Source organism: Eubalaena glacialis, chromosome 3 (assembly GCF_028564815.1).
Source record: "Eubalaena glacialis isolate mEubGla1 chromosome 3, mEubGla1.1.hap2.+ XY, whole genome shotgun sequence".
Lineage (NCBI taxonomy): Eukaryota > Metazoa > Chordata > Mammalia > Artiodactyla > Balaenidae > Eubalaena > Eubalaena glacialis.
In genome coordinates, this window is record NC_083718.1 from 176,432,631 (window position 1) to 176,452,408 (window position 19,778).

At 53.0% G+C, this 19,778-nt stretch overlaps 1 protein-coding gene across 1 annotated transcript in view; it reads left to right on the forward strand.

Moving 5' to 3' along the window:
• The window catches only part of MYOM3 (myomesin 3), a 43,702-nt gene extending 25,841 nt beyond the window's left edge, over nucleotides 1-17,861 (forward strand). The window contains exons 20-36 of the mRNA XM_061186995.1: nucleotides 1,973-2,087; nucleotides 3,002-3,158; nucleotides 3,877-3,986; nucleotides 5,450-5,494; nucleotides 6,190-6,326; nucleotides 7,630-7,774; nucleotides 7,914-7,973; nucleotides 8,374-8,441; nucleotides 9,519-9,629; nucleotides 11,384-11,471; nucleotides 11,987-12,025; nucleotides 12,271-12,379; nucleotides 13,533-13,696; nucleotides 13,920-13,956; nucleotides 14,134-14,156; nucleotides 15,764-15,819; nucleotides 16,387-17,861. Of these exons, the coding sequence (XP_061042978.1) occupies nucleotides 1,973-2,087; nucleotides 3,002-3,158; nucleotides 3,877-3,986; nucleotides 5,450-5,494; nucleotides 6,190-6,326; nucleotides 7,630-7,774; nucleotides 7,914-7,973; nucleotides 8,374-8,441; nucleotides 9,519-9,629; nucleotides 11,384-11,471; nucleotides 11,987-12,025; nucleotides 12,271-12,379; nucleotides 13,533-13,696; nucleotides 13,920-13,956; nucleotides 14,134-14,156; nucleotides 15,764-15,819; nucleotides 16,387-16,647 (1,725 nt within the window). The 3' untranslated portion in view covers nucleotides 16,648-17,861. The remainder of the gene's footprint in view (nucleotides 1-1,972; nucleotides 2,088-3,001; nucleotides 3,159-3,876; nucleotides 3,987-5,449; nucleotides 5,495-6,189; nucleotides 6,327-7,629; nucleotides 7,775-7,913; nucleotides 7,974-8,373; nucleotides 8,442-9,518; nucleotides 9,630-11,383; nucleotides 11,472-11,986; nucleotides 12,026-12,270; nucleotides 12,380-13,532; nucleotides 13,697-13,919; nucleotides 13,957-14,133; nucleotides 14,157-15,763; nucleotides 15,820-16,386) is intronic.
• The last annotated feature ends 1,917 nt before the right edge of the window (nucleotides 17,862-19,778 follow it).

Below are 19,778 nucleotides of genomic sequence, written 5' to 3' on the forward strand. Positions count from 1 at the left end.
AGAAATCTAGCAGAATCATTGGTTTTATTCACCTGTGGTGGTTGTTTTCACTTGCACTCGTGTAGAAGGGAAAGCGCAAACAATGCTCTCCTGGCATAACAAAGACGACTCACACATATTTGTCATGTCAGAAAACAAAGGTGTCCACTGAAGCATTCTTAGCAGACACAAATTACTAACAGACAATCCATCAGGATCGCAGACTTCACAGCATCCATCTCTGAAGCCAGCACGTCTCACAGGCCTTCTTTGTTTAAGGAAAGTTTGTAAGGAAAGTTCTGTGATGTGTATTAGATTTTATCTTCTGCAGCTCTAGGGAAAGAGGGAGTATTTTCTCCAGCTCATTTTCCTGAGGCATCTTTCACCAGCAGGCAGGAGGGTGTGTGGGTTTCAAGACCACACGTTAGCACTCTGTTAGCACCAAGAGGAAAGCAAGCAGGCTTGAGAGGCCCAAAACAATGTGGAAAGAAGATACTAACAAGCAGAAAATGGCACATGTCACGTTTCTGCATGGTTTACGTGCATTTGCAAGTCTAAATGGATTTTCACAAAATTGTCAGTTCTGGTCATCTCTGGGAATGGGGCTGCCAGGAGAGCCTTAACCCTTCATTTTATATTCTTTTCTATTGCTTTAATATTTCCTCCAACAAACATGAATTTCTTTCATAATCAGAAAAAAATAAAAATATTTCCTTTTGAAACAATAACATTAAGACTACCTAAGGCCAAATGAAGAAGGGCAAGCGTCAGCCCGTGGAATGCTCTGAGACTGTGCAGTTTCCGCCCCCATGGGGCCCGGGTCCCTACCGTAGAGTCGGCCAGGGCTGGACAGCTGGCCCGAGAGAGCCACGCAAGATGGATGGCCCCTCTGCTCCCCAGGCAGGCTGGCCCAGGGTCGGGGAGCCTCGGTGACTTGGCACCGTTTCTGCATGTGGATGGTTGGCCGGCATTCACTCACTCAGTCATTCACTCGACACTTCTGGACCCCTACTTAGTGCCAGATCTGGAACTAGATCGTAGATGTAAAAAGCTACAGTAACAGTCCTTAGGGAACAGGCAATTACAATACTGTGTGTCGTACAATCAAGGAGGGTCCGAGGGATTCTGGGAGCCCCAAGGAGGAAGGTAAGAGACCTCTCCTGGCCTCGTCCCATCTGTCCAAGCTGAGTGGCCAAGGGTGAGCTCTTGTTGCTAGACCAAGAGAAGGGGAGGGCGTTCCAGGCAGAGGGCTCAGCAACGGCAAAGGCAGGGAGGCGTGAAGCGACGTGATGCATGGGGGACCCTGAGGAGTCAGGGAGTGAAGGGGGCGCAGAGAAGAGGACAGAAGGCTGAGGATGGACGGATGAGGAAGGCTTTAGGTACCAAGCCTCGAAATCTGAACTTTACCCCGAAGGCCACTGAAAGAGTTAAGCGTACTCAGGCTGGCATCTTGGAAACATTGGCAGAGGGAAAGATAGACCGGGAAGAAGGGTCTAGAGGCAGAGGCACCATTTAGAAAACTGTTGGACTAATCCAGGAGAGGAAAAATAAAGCTGCAGTCAAAGGCATGGCTGGGACACAGAGAGGCCACATTCAAGAAACGTTAGGGAAATAAAATGGGAACTTCGGTGATTAGATGTGTAGGGCTCAAGAAAAAGATGTCAAAGATGATGATCCCCAAGCTTCTTTCTAGGGTGACAGATGGAGGAGAGGCAGGGGGCGCAGGAAGAGAAAGGGTTTTCTTGTTGAGAGGCTGATGATGAGTTAAGCTCCGAGCAGGTGGGGTTCCAGGCGTCACAAGCGTGGGAGGTAATCTCAGGGGAGAGGCTCACCTGAAGCTGGAACTCAGGAGAGCAATGTGCCCCTAGCCTGCCCCCCACCCCCAGGGCAGCCTGGCCCTCCTGGGGGTCCCCTGCAGCCCGTGGCCAGGGCTGCAGGAAGGGTGGGTCTTTGCCATCCTCGGTGCTCACTCTTGCCCCCTCCCTTCCCCCAGATTTCTGACTTACAGCCGGGGAAGACCTACGTGTTCCATGTACAGGCTGTGAATTCAGCGGGCTCAGGGCAGCCGTCCATGCCCACCGACCCCGTACTCCTGGAGGACAAGCCAGGTAGGGGCAGGGGGAGGGCACTGGTCTGCAGCAGGAGGACAGAACCTGCTGGGCCCTCACCCCGCCACACCTTCCTGCCCCTCATTCCTTCCTGCCTGTTTCTCTCCCGTCCACACTCTCGTTTATTTCTGTGGGATCCCAAGATAGGAACATATGGTTTCCTTCCATGTGATGGGTCTTCCATCCTTTATATGCCACATTCTTAAACTCATACAACTCTTTGTGGATATTTAAAAGAATAGCCAACTTTATTTCAGATATGCCGTGTGGCTTTGCCTGCCTTGCAGACACGGCTCCCGAGGTGCGCTCCTACCACACACGCCAGATGCTGCGCTGGGTCCTTACACTGTCTGGCCCTCCCAATAAGCCCCTGAGGGAGCCGTCACTGTCCCCACTTTAGAACTGATTTTACTGTAGCTCAGAGAAGTTAAATGACCAGGTCACACAGCTAGTATACGATGGAATCACTCAGCTCTCCTCACTATAAAGTGTGTTCTTTTTCCATTCTTTTAATTATTCATTCATTCAGCAAGTATTTGGTGACACCCACACTGCACTGGGGACATGGCAGTGATGAGAAAGCAAGGTCCCTGCGCTGGTGGGGGGAGGGGCAGGACGAATGGACAGTAAACACGTAAATGATGAAAAAGTCAGTGATAACTGCTATAAAGGAAGTGAAACAGGGTGATGGGGTGGGGTGGGCTTTACTTTAGCCTCAGTAGTCTGAGGAGGTGACATTTGAGCTGAGAAGGAGTCTGATCATACGAGGCCTTGGAGGCCACAGCAAGGAGTCTGGGGTTTATTATTCTATTCAAGAGCAATGGGCAGCCACTGGAGGGGTTAAGCAGGGGAGGGACCTGACCCGGTTTATTGTCTCTAAATGTCTGGTGCCCTCCGTTGGATCCTGCCCTCAGATGCTCGGGAGATCGAGGTCGGTGTGGATGATGAGGGCTTTATCTACATGGCTTTCGAAGCCCCCGAGGCCCCCGACTCCTCGGAGTTTCAGTGGTCCAAGGACTACAAGGGCCCGCCGGACCCACAGAGGGTCAAGGTCGAGGAGGAAGTTAACAAGTAAGTGAGGGGAGGGGGCAGCACGACTCGTCCACAGGTCCCAGACATTGTCGGATGAGTGGGCAGAAGCTCATGGGTGAGACCATCTGGCAGGACCCCCAGATAACGAGCTTGAGAGGACTGCTTGGTCTCTCATGAAGGATGCTGACTGCCACCTCAGGGAGAAGTGAGGGAGAGTGCATTGGAGAGGCTGAAACGGTGCCATTCATTTGGAGATCCTTTTGCTGTAAGGAATGTGTATGCCTCTATGCGGGTGCCTCCGAGGAGACGCTCAGGACTTGGTTTCTAGCCTGAGTGCCAGTGACTTGGTCTTGCAAGTTCTCTGGGCTCAGCTTCCTCATCAGTAAAAGAGGGGTTAGGATGTCAAGTGCCCCCAGGTCTCCCTCCTCCACCCCCAGCAGCTCTGGCCTTGGCCCTGTCCAGCAGGAGACAAAGCTGATGACTTGAGCCCTGTGGAGAGAGGCAGGCCTGGGGGATGTGGCCAGTATGAAGACTGTTCCAGAGAGCCTGGCTAGTGAGGACCATTGAAGGTGGCAGGCCAGACGTGCCCTGGGCAGGGGACCCCAAAGAGGTGTAAGGAGGCTGCCACCCCTGCTTACTGGCTTGGCCGGGGTCTGGGCTGGGGTGCAGGGCTTGCAAAGCCGACCGAGACTCCCCAGCTCCCAGGCCTCCAGGGCACTCGGCCCCTCTCAGAGCCTCTGCCCTCCTGTCTCTGCAGGTCCAAGATCATCCTGAAAGAACCTGGCCTCGAGGATTTGGGCACCTACTCGGTGGTGGTCACTGATGCTGACGAAGAAATCTCAGCAAGCCACACGCTGACGGAGGAAGGTGATGCCCCCTGTTCCACTGCCACCTCCCCAGAGAGACGACCCAGACACGGAGTCCCAAACACAAATACCCCAGAGGCCAGCAAGAAGCAGTAAAAATGAGTAAAGCAGAGATTTCCAGGGAAGTAGGCCCTCACCCACCCATTCAGTCAGTCAGCCAGTGAATAAGTATCTGCTGAGCACCGACCACATGCCAGAGACTGTCCTAGGCGCCCAACTACATCAGTGACCTCGACAGGCAGAAATCCCTGCCTGATGGAGTTCACGCTCTTCTTGTCTCTCTCTTTACTTTATCTACTTTTGATAAAAAGCAAAGGTACCACTGAATTATTTCACTTCCTTCCACAGCCTAAGAAAAACAACAGCATAAGTAGAATGATGAACTGCAAATGGCAGTCGGTCTGAGGAATGAGGATGGCAAAAGGGAGCAGTGGGGACCGTGGTAAACCAGAGAGGGGATGCCGGGCCTCAGCGGTCATCTATGAGACTCACCCTCTGCTGTCTCCATAGCAACTGGGACAGCCCATTGTCCTCCCTGATGATTGCACTGGAGGCCCTTTGATTTTGTTAAGAAGCAGAAGCCAGGCAGGTCCAGATTGCAATGCCAGTTCCACAATTTCCTGGCTGCTTGACCTTGGATAAGTCATGACACCTCTCTGGGCCTCAGTTTCCTCATCTGTAAAGGGGGATTATAATCCCTGCTGTCCTAAGTGAAACAATGTTGTTATGCAGATATACTTAGATGATTCCATGCAAACTAAAGCCATCCACAAAAGTAATGGGGTTTGCTTTTTGTTTTCGGACTGGATGCTTGCCATGTGTCCAGACTCATCATGCTAAGGACTCTGGAGCTTATAAGAGGAAATGAGATATGAGCCCTGCCCCTGCCAATTCATTCGTGCAACATGTATTTATTGAGCACATACTGTGTGCCAGATACCATGTAGGTCCAGAGCTCAGCTTAGCAGAAGAGACAAACCTAACACAAAGAAGCAGTTAGCAGTGAGACAGCACTCTGCCAACCTGCCCTAGACACAGGTAGACTGAAATGCTCAGTGGGGAGAGCAGACCCTCAGATACTCGGACAGTATGGCTCAGTGGGGTAACAAGGGGCCTCAGGAGGCAGACAGTAATGCTCACCCCACAGCATGGTGTGAGGACTGCTGAGATCATGCAGAGCCTGGCACACAGTAGGTGCTTCTCTGGGGAGGTGGCACTTGATCAGGTCCTGAAGGACAGGAGAATAAGCAACCTCAGGGTAGCCTGCGGCAGCCCCCGCAGCCCCCTCAGTGCCCCAGAGCCAAGGCCCACAGTGGTCATCATCAACCCCTCAGTAGCCAAGTGACCCCAAGCTGAGTCTCTCAGGACTTTCACCCAGTGTGGACGCTAGGACGGCTTCCACGGACCCCACTGGCCTGGATATGTCATTCTCTTTGGTTTCTTCCTTGCTTCTCCCTGTCCCAGAGCTGAACAAGCTGAAGAAGTTGAGCCATGAGATTAGAAACCCAGGTAAGCGGTCCAAGCCACCAGCCCTGGGCAGTCCCGCCAGGCCCACTGGGGTGTTCTGAGCAGGGCTGAGTCAGCCAAGAGCCAGAAACTAGCCGGGGGGCGGCGGGCAAAGGATGGGGACGTCTTGGGGCTGGAAGGTCATAGACCCAGGGAGTCCTCAGTCCATGAAAGGAACAGAGCGGCCAGCAGAGAGCACATGGGATGCAAGGGAGGGCAGAGTGGCTGGTTTCTTCTTCTTCTTGGATTGTGGATCATCTAAACCCCTGCTGCCCTCCATTGGCCAGGAGTAGCTTTTGCAGTCCCTGGGGCAGGGGTCACAAACTTGGGTGCATATTGGAATCACCCCCGGAGCTTTTCAAAATCCCAATGCCCAGGCCACACCCCAAACAAATTAGAACCTCTGGGTCTGGAACCAGACACTGGTGTTTTTGAAAGTCCTTGGGGATCCAGTGTCCAGCCAGGGTGAGAAGCACGACCTCAAAGCTGTGGGAAGAGGATGAATTCCCTGAGATGAATTCAATCTAGGGGGACTGAATGCGGGAAACCCTCCCCAGCCCCTCGCCCCAGTCGTGTCTGCGTCAGACTCTGAAACATTTTGCACATTAAATGCCCACAGTGTGCTCAAGGTGGGGCTGTCGGGAGTGGGGAGGGGAGAAGGGTTCCCTGCCCACCCTTTCCTGTCCTCTGCCGCCCAGTGATCAAGCTGATCTCCGGCTGGAACGTTGACATCCTCGAGCAAGGAGAGGTGCGGCTTTGGCTGGAAGTAGAAAAGTTGTCTCCAGCCGCTGAGCTGCATCTAATCTTCAACGAGCAGGAAATCTTCAGCTCACCGGTAATTGGGGGCTCAGAATCCCTAAGTGAGGTTCCTGGCCCAGGAGGGGGCCTCACAGGCAGTAGTCTCCACTGGCTGCACCTTCCCCTAGCAGACATTTCAGAAACAGCCACCAGCTTTGGCTGTCACAGTGATAGGGTGGGGGGGCGGGGACATCTGGATTTTAGTACCGGAGGGGCGGGTGGCAGGGACGCTAGACACTTGCCAACACAAGGAACACTCCCACAAAGAACTTCCCATGCCTCCCACAATTTTTCACTGTCCTGTCAAACATTTGTAAGATGAAAAACCTACATTCACGCTTATAATTATCCAAGCCTAGACCCTAACTCTCAGATAGAAAGACAAAGAATTTTTTTTTTGCAGTGTTAATATACACTGAATAGAGAGTTTTTATTCTATTAGCCACATTACCTATGCTCTTTCATTCATTTTCCTGTTCTTCTTGTACTCATGAGAAGATCTTATTTGTGAATTTCATCTCCAGATGGCCATCAAAAAATATGTGTTATAAAGAGGGGAGCTGGTTCTGACAGAGGAGAAAGAGCTCAGGGCTAGATGTCATAAGACGTATTCCTCTCCTGTGGGTTGTGTGCCCTTGGGCAGGTCTCTTCACCTCTCTGTGCCTCAGTTTCTGCATCGGTACAATGGGGTTGGTTGCCCCAGGATCAGGAGGAACAACTGCAAAAAAAATAGATTTGAAAGTTCTGCATAGAGATTAAGCATGACCTTGGCTCATGGTAGAGGCAGGGTAACAAAGTCTGGACTCTTGGTACACAGCGCTGATACTAGCAGGTGCCGCTATAGAAAAATCAAACTGGACGATTCTCTCAAATCATACGTACGCCCTAAATGTGGAAAATAAAACGTTTGAAAACTGTTAGAATGTGACAAAATGTAAATAAGTGCTAATTCTGGGTAGCAGGTACACAGGCTTTTTTATATTATCCTTTATAGTTTTATGGGGGATGTTTTTTATATTAAATTGCAAAAGAAGTAGAAAATAACCAAAAAACATGGCGCAGTAGGAGATTGGGGATTATTATTAATTGCAACTGATACAAGCACCCAAGACTCTTTCCAGTGTCTGCCGGGCCCCAAGGTGTTCTCAGGGGCCGGGTGTGGGAAAAGTCCAGTCTATACACAGGAGAGGGGTACCTAGGGCCCCCTCCCCAGTCTCTGAAGGCTTCTAACTCTGCATATATTACCCCCAAGTCCAACCACGCCCCGATCTGCACCCCACAGCACAAATTCCCTGGGATTGGAAACGGGCAGAAAGACTTTCGGGTTTTGTTCTCCCCAGAACCGCAAAATCAATTTTGTCCGAGAGAAGGGCCTGGTGGAAGTTATCATCCAAAACTTGACTGAGGACGACAAAGGGTCGTATACTGCTCAGCTCCAAGACGGAAAAGCCAAGAACCAGATCACCCTGGCTCTGGTGGATGACGGTCAGCTGTGCCCTGAGCCCCGCCCTGCCCCATGCACCCGGCCTCAGCTCTCAGCCTGGGCGTCTCTATCCATCCTGACGCCCTCCTCTGGACCTGCGCTCCTCCTGGTTCACACCCGTTCCCCACTCTGTGTCCACAGAGTTCGACAAACTTCTAAGGGAGGCAGGTGCTAAGAGAAGAGACTGGAAGAGAAAGCAGGGTAAGAACTGCTGGGGCGAAGTTCAAACACCTCGGCCAGCAGGCCAGCAGGCCAGCAGACAGCGCCGAGGAACCGCTGGGCAAGTGGATTAATAGATCCCTCCGCCCTGCTGGACCCCCCCGAGGGAGGGCCACTGCCATCTGATCCAGTGCTGTCCCCGTGCCAGAACGAAACAGCACTTGCCCAACCCCGAGAGTGAGCGCGTTAAACTTTGCACCCTAGATGCCTCCCAGATGCCTCACCCCAGTCCCCTCCCTCGTGGGGGCGAATTCCCAGAATCCGAGGGGCCAGTAGTCATTAGGTGCCCCTCTCCAGCCGCCTTCCCCTGTCTCGCCACCAGGTGGCGCCCGGGCCGAGCCCGGCGCTCTGACCGCTGGGCGTGCTGTTTTTGCCCTCATAGGTCCGCATTTCGAGGAGCCTTTGCAGTGGAAGGTCACCGAGGACTGCCAAGTGCTGCTGACGTGCAAGGCAAAGCCCCGCCCCCGCCTCCAGCCCTGCCCCCAGGCCCCGTGGGGCAAGACCTGTGGTTGTCCCCAAGCCCTGTGGCTGTCTTTTGCCCCACTCCCTGCAACTCCACACCCTGTGCTGGTGTGATCCAAGCAGAGGAAGTAGCCCCAGGGATTTTGCATTTAACTGGAAAACAAAAGCCCAGGGAGCAAAGTTAGTGTGAATTAGTGTGCGCTGAGTCAGCCTTGAGCTAGATCTCCCAGCTGCTCTGGGAGGGGTTCTGGGGGTCAGGGGTCTGGGAGCAAGTGAGGGCTCTGTATGTTGAGCGGTAGTCCCTGTGTCTGTTAGTAGCCCTGCCAGACCCTGTTCTCAGCACTTCAGAGCATCATTTTATTTCATCTGCCTCACAATCATTTGTGAGAGAGGTGTTACAATCCCCACTTTAGGATGAAAAACCAAGTGGGGAACTAGCTCAAGACTACATGGTAACAGGCAGAGTCTAGAGCCCAGGTTTTAACCGGATGTGCCTGACTCCAAAGCGGGTGTTCTTTCTCAGCACCCTGCAGCCTTTTAGATAACTGGAGGAGGGCAGGGGAGGGGAGGGCGCACTCCCAGAAGCCTATCCATTCAGCAAACTTAAGTACCTACTCTGTGTTACACACTCTGCAAGCACTGGGCATACAAGGATGAAGAAGTGGTCTCCTTAGGCCTGTAAGATCCCACAGTCCAAAGCAAGATCGTGGGGAAAACAGTGTAGCTCCTGCTGTGATGGAGACATGCAGGAAATTGATTACTCATGATGGGGCACACGCTGGGGTGCATAAAAGAAGGCTTCCTGGAGGAGGTGACACAGGCATTTACAAGAAAAAGTAGGGTAGGAAAGGGATCAAGAAGCAGAGGGAATAGCATTAGCAAAAGTCCAGAGTCCAGAAACCATCAGAGGAGACGACATATGGTGTGAGGAAGGGGTTAGCTGAGATTTAGCCTGGGGGAGGGGGGGGGGAGTCATGTTTGTAAAAAAAAAAAGGTTTTGATGAACTGAGTCTTCCCATAAAAGAGAAAGCCTGAAGGAGTCTCCTCACTCCCCACCTTCCTCAGGTGGCCAACACCAAGAAAGAAACCCGCTTCCAGTGGTTCTTCCAGAAGAAAGAGTTCCCAGATGGTCAGTACGACCCGCAGACTGGAGCAGGGCTTCTCTGCATCGAAGAGGTAAGTGCAGCTCTGACTTCAGGGCTCACAGCCTCCAGGCAGTGCCAGGAGCACTGGGCAGGGAGTCAGGACCAGGGTGAGGCAAGTGAGGCACTGACCTCACACACAAACTTTAAGGAAGCACTGAAAGGCTCAGTACTCAAGATAAATAATATTTCATGCAATATTTTCAAGAATCAAAATTCATGCCAAAAAAAAAAAAAGACCATGAGGGAAAACAATACCAAAACTTTAAATAAAGACAGGCTCAGTAATACTGATTTTTCCTTTTAGCTGGATTCCAGTCCTGGCCCTGCCACTGACTGCATGGCCTTGGGCTGGTCACTGTGCCTCTCTGACCTCAGTTTTCATCTGTTACACGAGCGGGTCAGAGGGATGCTCTCTCAGAGATTCCTTCCTGCCCCTGCAGCCTGAGATTCAGGACAGGAAGATGGTCTCCGTGTGAGGCAGGTCTGGGCAGAGCAAAACAGGGCCTGGAGCTCACTTCTCCCACCCACGACCTCCCCGTGGCCCTCGGAGGAGTGTGACCTGGTTAAGGTAGAAATGCAAGGCTTATCCTTAAATATTCAATGTTTTTCTGCCTTGCCCCTGATTTCTGTGGCCTCACCATGTCCCAAGGAGGACTGCGGCAGACGCAGGTTTGCAGACTAGGAAGGAAATAAGGATTTCAGGGTCCTCTCCCAAATCCTGGCCAAGACGATGGCAAGTTGGCCTTTGTCATCACAGTGCAAACTCCTCACACAGGGCTTGGCATCAAGTAGGTGCTTAATAGCTACTGAGTCTTGTCATAATCATCCAGCCTATTGGTGCAGAACTTTCTGGCTTCCGAAGAGTTATCTCCCTTGATCCTCACAGCAACTATAGTACGTAGCCAGGGCAAGGATTATGCCACCATTTTACAGATGAGTAAACTGAGGCTCAGAGGGTTTAAATACCAAGATACAAAGCTTGAGAGTGGGGCCAGAAGTTTCTGCAATCACTCTCACCGGAATTTGGCTGGGACTTTGGAGGCTTCACTGAGGGAGGGGGCAGGGGACATGGGAGAAGACTGTTGGGGTTTTCAGCCCTTTGATCCTCCAGTTAAGAGATGCTTCTGCCTTGAATCCTGCCTCAAAGCACACTATGTAGAGATGGTTGGGGTGAGAGGGGCCCTTTGAGGGGACAGGGAGGCAGATATCACGCCCCCACCCCCGCAGCCCCTGGAGGAGATGCTGTGTAATGAGAGGGCACAGCTGACTTCTGACCTTGCTTTCAAAGCATGACCCAAGTTCTTGCTTTGCTGAGTGTTGACCCAGGCTTCACTTGGGGTTGACAAGCATGTGCCAGTAAGGACCCCCTTGTCCTGAGCAAAAGAAAGCACACTTCCTTCTGAGAGATGCAGAGAGGTCCCTCTATCCAGGGCCCCTGGGAAGCAGGGCAGCGCTGGTGGAGGGTGCACCCTGCTCGGCCCAGCTCTGCTAGGAGGGCTCGCTTTGCTCTGCTCAGAGCAGCTGCCTGAGAATCACATGCGGGGCGTCTGTTTCTGCCCTCAATTCCCCCTCTCGCCCCACCTCCAGGCCCAGACAAGCCCTGGGCTTGGGATCAAAGGGCTCTGGAGCTGGAAAGAGCCTCAGAGATCACCCATTGCAGGGGGGTAAACTGAGGCCCAGGGAGGAGAGTTAGGGGCAGGCCTAGAGCCCAGGCCTCCTGATTTGCTGTCCATCGCTCCTTCTGGAACTCATGCCGACACCGCCTTCTCACATCCTTCTTTCCAGCTTTCCAAAGAAGACAAGGGCATTTACAGAGCAGAGGTTTCGGATGAGCGAGGGGAGGACGACACCATCCTGGACCTCACAGGTGAAGGTAGGAGCCGGCGACATCAGAGACGGGCCAGGAGAGCCTCACACTGAACCAAGAGATGCAGTGTGACCTGTGGGGAAACTGTCTGGGATCTTCACTTGGGGCAACTGAGGCCCAGGGGAGTTAAGTGACCTGCCCACGGCTGCACAGCTGGTCAGTGGCAGGGCCTGGTCTGTGTGACGCTGGTGCCCATGTTCACTGCACTATCCCACAGCGAGCCCAGGCTTCAAGACCCGGAGCCTGAGTTCTCTGCTCTGCCCCCCCAGTGGGCCCCAGGCTCCTCACCAGGCTGGTCGTCTCAGCCTGCAGGAAAACTGTCACGTCGGCCCATTCGTCCTCCATCTGTGTTGCCCCCCTGCCCCATCAGTCACGCAGTGCCCCGGATCCCCTCCCCACCCCTAAGCCTGTGTTCTGAGAGCGGCTCATAAGGTCCACCAGCCTTTTCCAAGGACGGCCCCACCTGGTGCATTCCTAGGGGAGCCTTACATCAGCTGACCATTCCCTCTGTCTCCCTCCAGCCCTGGATGCCATCTTCACTGAGCTGGGCAGGATTGGTGGTAAGCAAGCCCCCTCTTTGCTCAGCACTGCCGTGATGCCACATAACCTCTGGGGGGCCTCTAGCCATCCTTGGCTGCCGGGGGTGGGTTTAGTTTCCAGCCTCAAAGACTGGGGGAGACGCTCCTGCCTCTTCACCACACTGTTCTCCCCATCACACCCCAGAGCAGGGGCGAGCTGGCTGCCCCCCAGATGTGCTGCCCAAAGGGCCTTGGGGAAGACTCACCCTTCTCCCATGCCTCCCCAGCCCTCTCTGCGACCCCACTGAAAATCCAGGGGACCGAGGAGGGGATCCGGCTCTTCAGCAGGGTCAAGTATTACAACGTGAACTACATGAAAACCACCTGGTTCCACAAGTAGGTTGGCCTTGCCCTGGAGCCCTAGCCAGGCTGGAGGGGGCCCAGCACCCGCCTCAGAGCCCAGTCCCAAGGCCTTGGCAGAGACAGGGTCTCTCACCGGTCCTGCTGTCCACAGAGGGAGTCTGGGACAGGGAACAGCTGTTGGAGGCACAGAAGGGAGGCTCCCCAGGAAAGGTGGGAACCCTGGTGCTAAGATCACTTTCCCAGAATATCCATGGCCACAGAAGGACCATTGTCTTAGAGCACCATCTGGGAACTGGGGGAGAGATGGATGCAGGAACAATGGAGAACCAGATGGTCAAGTGGGTCATGGTGCCCTTGTGGGTCTTTGCAGCCTTAGCAAACTCAGGCAGCCAGGCTGAGGGGAGAGGTGCCGGCAGAGGGACCTGGGGGGCTGACGACTAACTGAGGGCCAGGCCTTGAAGGCAGTATCAGGTATCAGAGACTCAGCCAGGAGCTAAGTGACCCCAGAGAGTTTGGGAGCAGAATTTTCCCAGTGCTTCTCACCTGCAAACCTCAGCCTTGTGGAGCAGACATTACGGCACCCGTTCTATGGAGAAGGCTAGACGGACTTAGTCAAATTTGTCATGTGAGTGAGGCCAAGGCCAAGCCGAATTTCAGAACAGTGAAGCTCCTTCTCGAGAGTTTCTGAGCCCTGTGACTAAGCCCAGAGGTGTCACTTCTGTGAGAAAACACTGACATGGGCCAGGTGTCTTTAGGAATGAAATTTAAGTAAAGAAGGAAAGGCATTTATATAGTTTATAAGAATTACGTAAGAGTGATTGTGGGAAGAAATCCTGGGAGGTTTTAAGATGAGGAAAAGGATGAAGTGAGGAAGTGGCTCCCACTGGTGGGGTGGGGGGAGGTGGTCCCTGACCCTGGAGCACCATTTCCTCAAAGTCCCAGCCTGCAGGACATGTCACAAATATAGATTCAGCGCTGGCACAAGGTTTGATGAATGAATGAATGATGAATGGATGAGTGGATAGATATTTATCAAATATCTCATGGATGGTCACCGCTTTCAGCTCACACATCTGGGAACAAAACCCCGGGAGAGGAGTTTGGGGCAGGGGTGCCTGTAGATGGGCAGACAGACAGCCCATCCCGGGCTGAGCTGTGTTAACCATTTCTTTGCCCTCACGTTCAGAGAGAAACGCCTGGAGAGTGGTGATCGGGTGAGGGCTGGCACCACCCTGGATGAGATCTGGCTCCACATCCTGGACCCCAAAGACTCAGACAAGGGCAGATACACCCTAGAGATAGCGGCCGGGAAAGAAGTCCGGCAGCTCTCAGCTGATCTCTCGGGACAAGGTGAGCTCTCCGCCTGTCTGTCCTCAGTGAAACCTGTTTAGAAAACCCCATGGTCTTTTGGGGGGGCTCCCATCTCCCCACCCAATCCTAGCACTGCCCCAAGAGAATGCTGGAACAGAGTGGAGGAACAGTCAGCACTGAGCTCTATACCTGTGGGTTGCAGGAGCGGGGGAGATTGGGGGTAGATGCCCTGACGCACCTTTTCCCCTTCTCCTTCTCGTAGCTTTTGAGGACGCCCTGGCTGAGCACCAGAGACTGAAGTAAGTTTCCTTGGCGTTTCCCAGTGTGATCAAGGCCCCTGGGGTGCACGAGCACAGGACCCTTCCTGGGAGGCCGGACAGTTCCACCTTTCCCCCGTCACCCCCTCCCCCCTACCCGGGCAGGACTGTCCTTTAACAAATGAAACACCAAGGCTTTTTCCCATTTCCGTTTTTCAGAGCCTTGGCCATCATCGAGAAGAGTAAGTCCAGCCATATTTCTGTTGTTTCCACTTCTGAGTTTGGGGCGGCTTCCCAGCTGCTCACGCCTCCTGGCAGGTAGCTGGAGTCCCAGTTCCCCGTGGGGTCTGTGTGGCTCTGGGCTGTCACAGAGCTGCCGGGAGACCCGGATGGTGGCAGCGTGAAGACAGGTGGATGAGGAGTCCGAGGATACCTGAGACCGTGGATGTGGACGCGCCTGGTGCGGGCCTGGTGGCGAGTAGGCACACGGCCGATGTCGGTGGGACTCCAAAGGCAGGGGCAGACGGGACCGAGGCTGGGCTGATCTTTCCAAGCGAGGCCCGGGAGGGGACGACTTTAAAGCTGAAGCTGGTTCTGGCTGTCGGGGCATTAGGGCCTCATCTAATCCAGGACACAGCCTCTGAGTTGCCCAGGGGGACCACCAGGTCCATGCACTGGAGCTTCTCCGGGTCCCCGCAACCAGTTCTACCCAGTTCCAGGAGGCTGGCTTTCTGGTCTCAGTGAGCCAGCCGGTCAGTGTAGGACTTTCCATGAGGGGAAGCCTCCTGGCAGCAGAGCAAAGCAGCCCCGTTCAACCTGACAGTGAGGAGGGAAACTGACCGTTTGGGGCCATTGGTAGGAGGGGGCATTAGCCCTATGTGGTCTCTTGTCCCTGAGTGTGCCCGCTTGGCGGGAAGTGCAGGCCGTTCATAACTGCCATCTGGAAGGGGGCCATCTGGGGTGTAAGAGCAGTGAGGGGCGGGCGGCCACCTTGGTGGGAGGAGCGCAGCCTGGAGACCCGACTCAGCCCGTCACACCTCCGTCTAATCACCTGCCCCCCCCATCCTGGAATGCCGAGTCTCTTCACAGGACACCCCCTGCAGGACCCTAACAGAGGGGCCTGAACTCACCACCTGTGGTTGCTAGGGCTGGCCGAGTTGAGAGTCGAGGGAAGTGGATTGTTTCGCCCGCCATGATGGGCCTGGTGAACGATCCTCCCGCAACAGTGTCCACCTCTGGGGCCATCCTTCCCCTCCCCCCTCAACCCTGATTCAGGCTCCTTCTCCCCTACATCCGTTGCACAGACACCAGCCACTTTAGGCTCTTGGCACATCCCTGATCGTGGTCTAGGGTCCGTTCCCACAGCCTCGATTGCGACGTGTTGGCTTTCTGCTTAGTGATTTACAACCACAGTCTCTTCCTGCCCGGCCGCCATGGCCACCAGGTCCCCTCCCTTGACCAGAATCAGTGTCCCGAAAGCTTCCTTCCTATTCACTGCCTGAGCTGGTTCGTCACACCTGTTGTGTGCATTTTGCCAGTTTAGGGTCAGAGCAATCTTACCACCTTCTCTCCCAGTCCTCAGGGGAGGGGCACCTCGCTGTCACCTCTAGGTACCACCAGCCATGATAATAACCTCAAGTCAATGACAGAAACACATTATGTCCCCTATCTTCTGTTTATAAAGGCAAGGAAATAATGTAATACAAGTTTAAGGATGTCCACCCAAAATGATGCAAATAAGAAAAAGAAGCATTGCTTAAAAATAAACCTCAACTTCATGGAACCTGCTGCTGGGAAGCAGCTGGCAGGAAAACATTCATCACTGGGGGGTCTCGTTTTTCCCTTCCAGATCGTGCCAAAGTGGTGAGGGGCCTGCCGGACGTGGCCACGATCATGGAAGATAAGGTACTGTGTTATTACTAGTCATACTTTATAGCTGAGGAAACTGAGGCCCAGAAAGGTTAAGGGACTTACCTAAGGTCATACAGCTTAAAGGAGCCGAGCTGAGATTCACAGCCTGGCAGCCCAGCTCCAGAATCTGAGTGTCTGGCCATTACACTAGAGTGCCTCTGCAGTGAGAGTTGCTCTGTTGAGAATTTTCAAACTCAGTTCTTAAATCTTTATGTTAAAGCAATCTAGCCTTATTTGCATGGTAAAATCATAATGAAATATACAATAAAAAGCAATAAAGCAAAGTCCAGGCCATTCTGGGGCAGGTAATTGCTAAAGTAATAACGGCCTGACAGTCTAAGTAGTTAAGTGTTCCCGTAGAAATGTTGAGAATGGAGGATGTGGGGTTTGAGTAAAACATCTCCCTTTACTGTTATTACTTTATGGGTCACAATAAAACACACATAATGAACTTACCACAAGGAGCAGCTTGCACTGGGAGCTCCCTGGGAGTGTGAAGGTGATACCAAGGGTTATTCCAAGCGGGTGGACTGAGCGTTCCCTTCCTGTCCTTTCAAACAGACCCTGTGCCTGACCTGCGTCATCTCAGGAGATCCTTTCCCTGAAATCTCTTGGCTGAAGAATGACCAGCCCGTCACCTTCCTTGACCGCTACCACATGGAGGTGAAGGGGTCGGAGGTCACCATCACCATCGAGAGGGTCAACAGTGAGGACAGCGGGCGCTACGGTGTCTTCGTCAAGAACAAGTATGGCTCCGAGACGGGCCAGGTCACCATCAGCGTGTTCAAGCACGGGGAGGAGGGCAAGGTGCAGAAGGTGTGACGGTCGGATCCAGGCACAGCCTGAGGTCTAGTCTGCACAGACTAGGAGGGTCAACCAGTGGCTCACAGCCTGGCACAAGCCACGGAGGCGGGGCAGGGGGGATTGGACATTGTGGAACCCGGGACATGGGAGAGGCGTAGCTACACCAAAGTGGAGAAGCAGAGACTTTGCTGGGGTCCTGGGAGGCCTCCAGGATAACGGGATCAGCACTGGACTTGGAATGGGAGACCTACGTGCAAAACTGTTTCAGCTCTAAACTCTCCATGAGCCTTGCCTTTCTCATCTATCACATGGGAATTCCTACTCCTAGGGATTGTTTATGAAAACCCTTGAAACCACACACCAGTGATTCTCAACAGGAGGCAGTTTTGTCCCCCAGGAGACATTTGGCAGTGTCCAAATTTGGGGTTGTCACAGCTGGGGATGTCCGCTGGCGTCTAGTACGTAGCAGCCAGGGATGCTGCTAAGCACAACAGCACCTCAGCACATAGAATTCAACCCCAAATGACAATAGTGCCGAGGTTGATGCACCGCCCCCCCCAACCCCCGTAAACGGATTTATCACAATACCCCCTTTTGGATACTGTATTTTCAATTCACTTAAGTTCAACGAACATTCATTTGAAGTCTAGCGTGTGCCAGGCTGCGGATGGCATTGGGAGCACAAAGATACATAATATGCAGGCCCCGCCCTCAAGGACACCTCAGCCCAGGAGGAGAGTCAGACCTGGGTGCAAATGACTCCAGGGCAAGTCAGATGATAGGATTATAAAACAGGTCCACATAAAGTTCCACTGGTGGTCAGAGGAGGGAGACAGGCGTTCATCCCAACTAGGGAAGGTGAGCTTTAAAACACCTTCATGGAACTAGCAGAATTGGTGGTTGGGCCCTGAAAAAATAAGTTGGATTTGGTGATGGTCATGGGAAGAGATTTCAGGAGCAGGGGATGGTGAGAGCAAAGGTGAGGCGTGGGGGTGATGCTGCCTGGGTGGTCTTGGATGCCAGGCTGGAGAGTTGGATGACCTTCAGGACTTCCAGCTCAGGGCCTCTGCCTGGCGGGACAGATACTGGTTGGCCTTGCTTGCTGGACCTCAATACGGAGCTGGGCATTTCACCACCCTCCAGTTTCCTTCTTTTTTAAAATCAGATTGGGAGGGGTGGGGTTTATAAAGTTAGAGATGTTTGTTGTAAAAATTTTGGAAAACCTTGAAAATGTTGAAGGAGAAAATAAAACTCATCTGTACTCCCAACACCAAAACATAACACCCACCTCTGATTTCTGAAATGATTTCTGAATTTAAAGGTAAAATGAATCACTCCTACATTTACCACCTACGCGCGCATCAAGGCATGATGGGTAACTTATACCCCCAGCAGCTACAGGTGCAGTCAGGCCAGGTATTCAGTGAGGGTGGCGAGGGGGCCAGGTGTCCTGCCATGCCCTGGCTGGGAACGAGTATGGAGGATTATGCAGGTCTTGGAGGCAAACACACCCAGGCTTGAAGCCAAGCACTCACTGTGGGATCTTGGGCATTTTTTTTTTCCTTTGTCTGGGCCTCAATTTCCCATCTATAAAGCAAGAAGTCTGAAAGGTCATTTTGGAGGGTCCTTTCAGCTGACACTACCTCCTACCTAGGAAGACTGTGGACAGGGCAGGTCAAGGGTGGGGCAGTGGGGATGGAGGTCCCTGAGACCTTTCGCTGTTCTCTGTCTTAGCTCCTCCCACTTAATCCCAACTAAACCCCAAGTGCCACTCAGGTGGGAGAAAGGACCTTGCTAAAGGATATTGTGATAAAATTTAAAATTTTTATATCTGGTCTTTGTTCTTGGTTTGGGACGCACAGCTCCTAAAACCCTTGGGATCTCCAGGGTGAAAAGAGCGTCTTTTGTATGCTAATAAGATGGCTGGTGACTGGGGGCCCTTAGATAGCTTCAGGATGGGAGCTGGTCACCAGAAAGACCAAGGCAGGACTAGAGGGTTGGAACTTTCTGCCCCCAGCCACCTCCACTTCCCTCTGGAGAGGGGAGACTAGAGATTGAGTTAATCACCAATGGCCAATGATTTAATGAATCATGCCTAAGTACTGAAAGCTCCACTAAAAATTGCTAAGCGACAGGATTCCGAGGGCTTCTGGGTTTGTGGACACATCAAGGTGCTGGGAGCGTGGTGCACTTCGAGAGGGCGTGGGAGCTCCCTCCACACTCCCCGGCTCCTTGCCCTGTGGACCTCTTCATCTGATTGTCCATTTGTATCCTTCATAATAAACCAGAAACCGTAAGTAAAATGTTTCCCTGAGTTTTGTGAGCCATTCCAGCAAATTATCGACTCTGAGGAGGGAGTCATGGGAACCCTCGACTTATTGCCAGTTGGTCAGAAGTACAGGTGACAACCTTGTGGAGTCTGACTCTACCTCTGGGTGGTTAGTGTCAAAATTGAATTGAATTGTAGGACACCCAGTTGGTGTCTGGATATTTGGAGAACTGGTTGTTGGTGTTAAAATAACCCCCACGCATTTGGTGCCCGAAGTGTTGTGAGCCAAACCAGCTCAGAGTTATGAATCAACCACCTCCCCAGGGGTCTTTCCCATCTTCATCTATTCTATATTTCCTGAGCCCAGGGTAGGTAGCGGTGGCACACCGTCATCCAACGAAGCCAGACTCCGCAGCTTCACGTCTTTCACACTCTGCAGCCTGAACCACTGGCCTTGACTTAATTCTCCTCTTCTCAGCCTGTTCCCAATGGCCTCCACTCCTGCCCCCGGCCTGGGCCACTTCCAGCATCCCAATTTCTGAACACCTCTGATTCTTCCATCTTTACAGTTCCCACTTGCTCCTTGTGTTATTCTTTACTGGCTCATCCTGGGAAGCATCTCAGTTGGTCCAGCCTGATCCCTGGTACCCTGCATGGGACTCAGAAAGTCAGAAACTTTGTCTCTTATCTGGTGAAACCCATCAGCGAACACATGGTCCTGGCATTCTCCAGGAACCCTCCGTGGATCTCCTGGCACGCTGGACTTCCAGGGAGCCAGGCAGGGCGTGCAGGCTGAAGGAAGGCCAGCCAGCCAGTGTGTTCCCCCTTGATCATACCAGCGGCCCCCTGCCCACACCCGTTCTGCCACCTTTCACATACC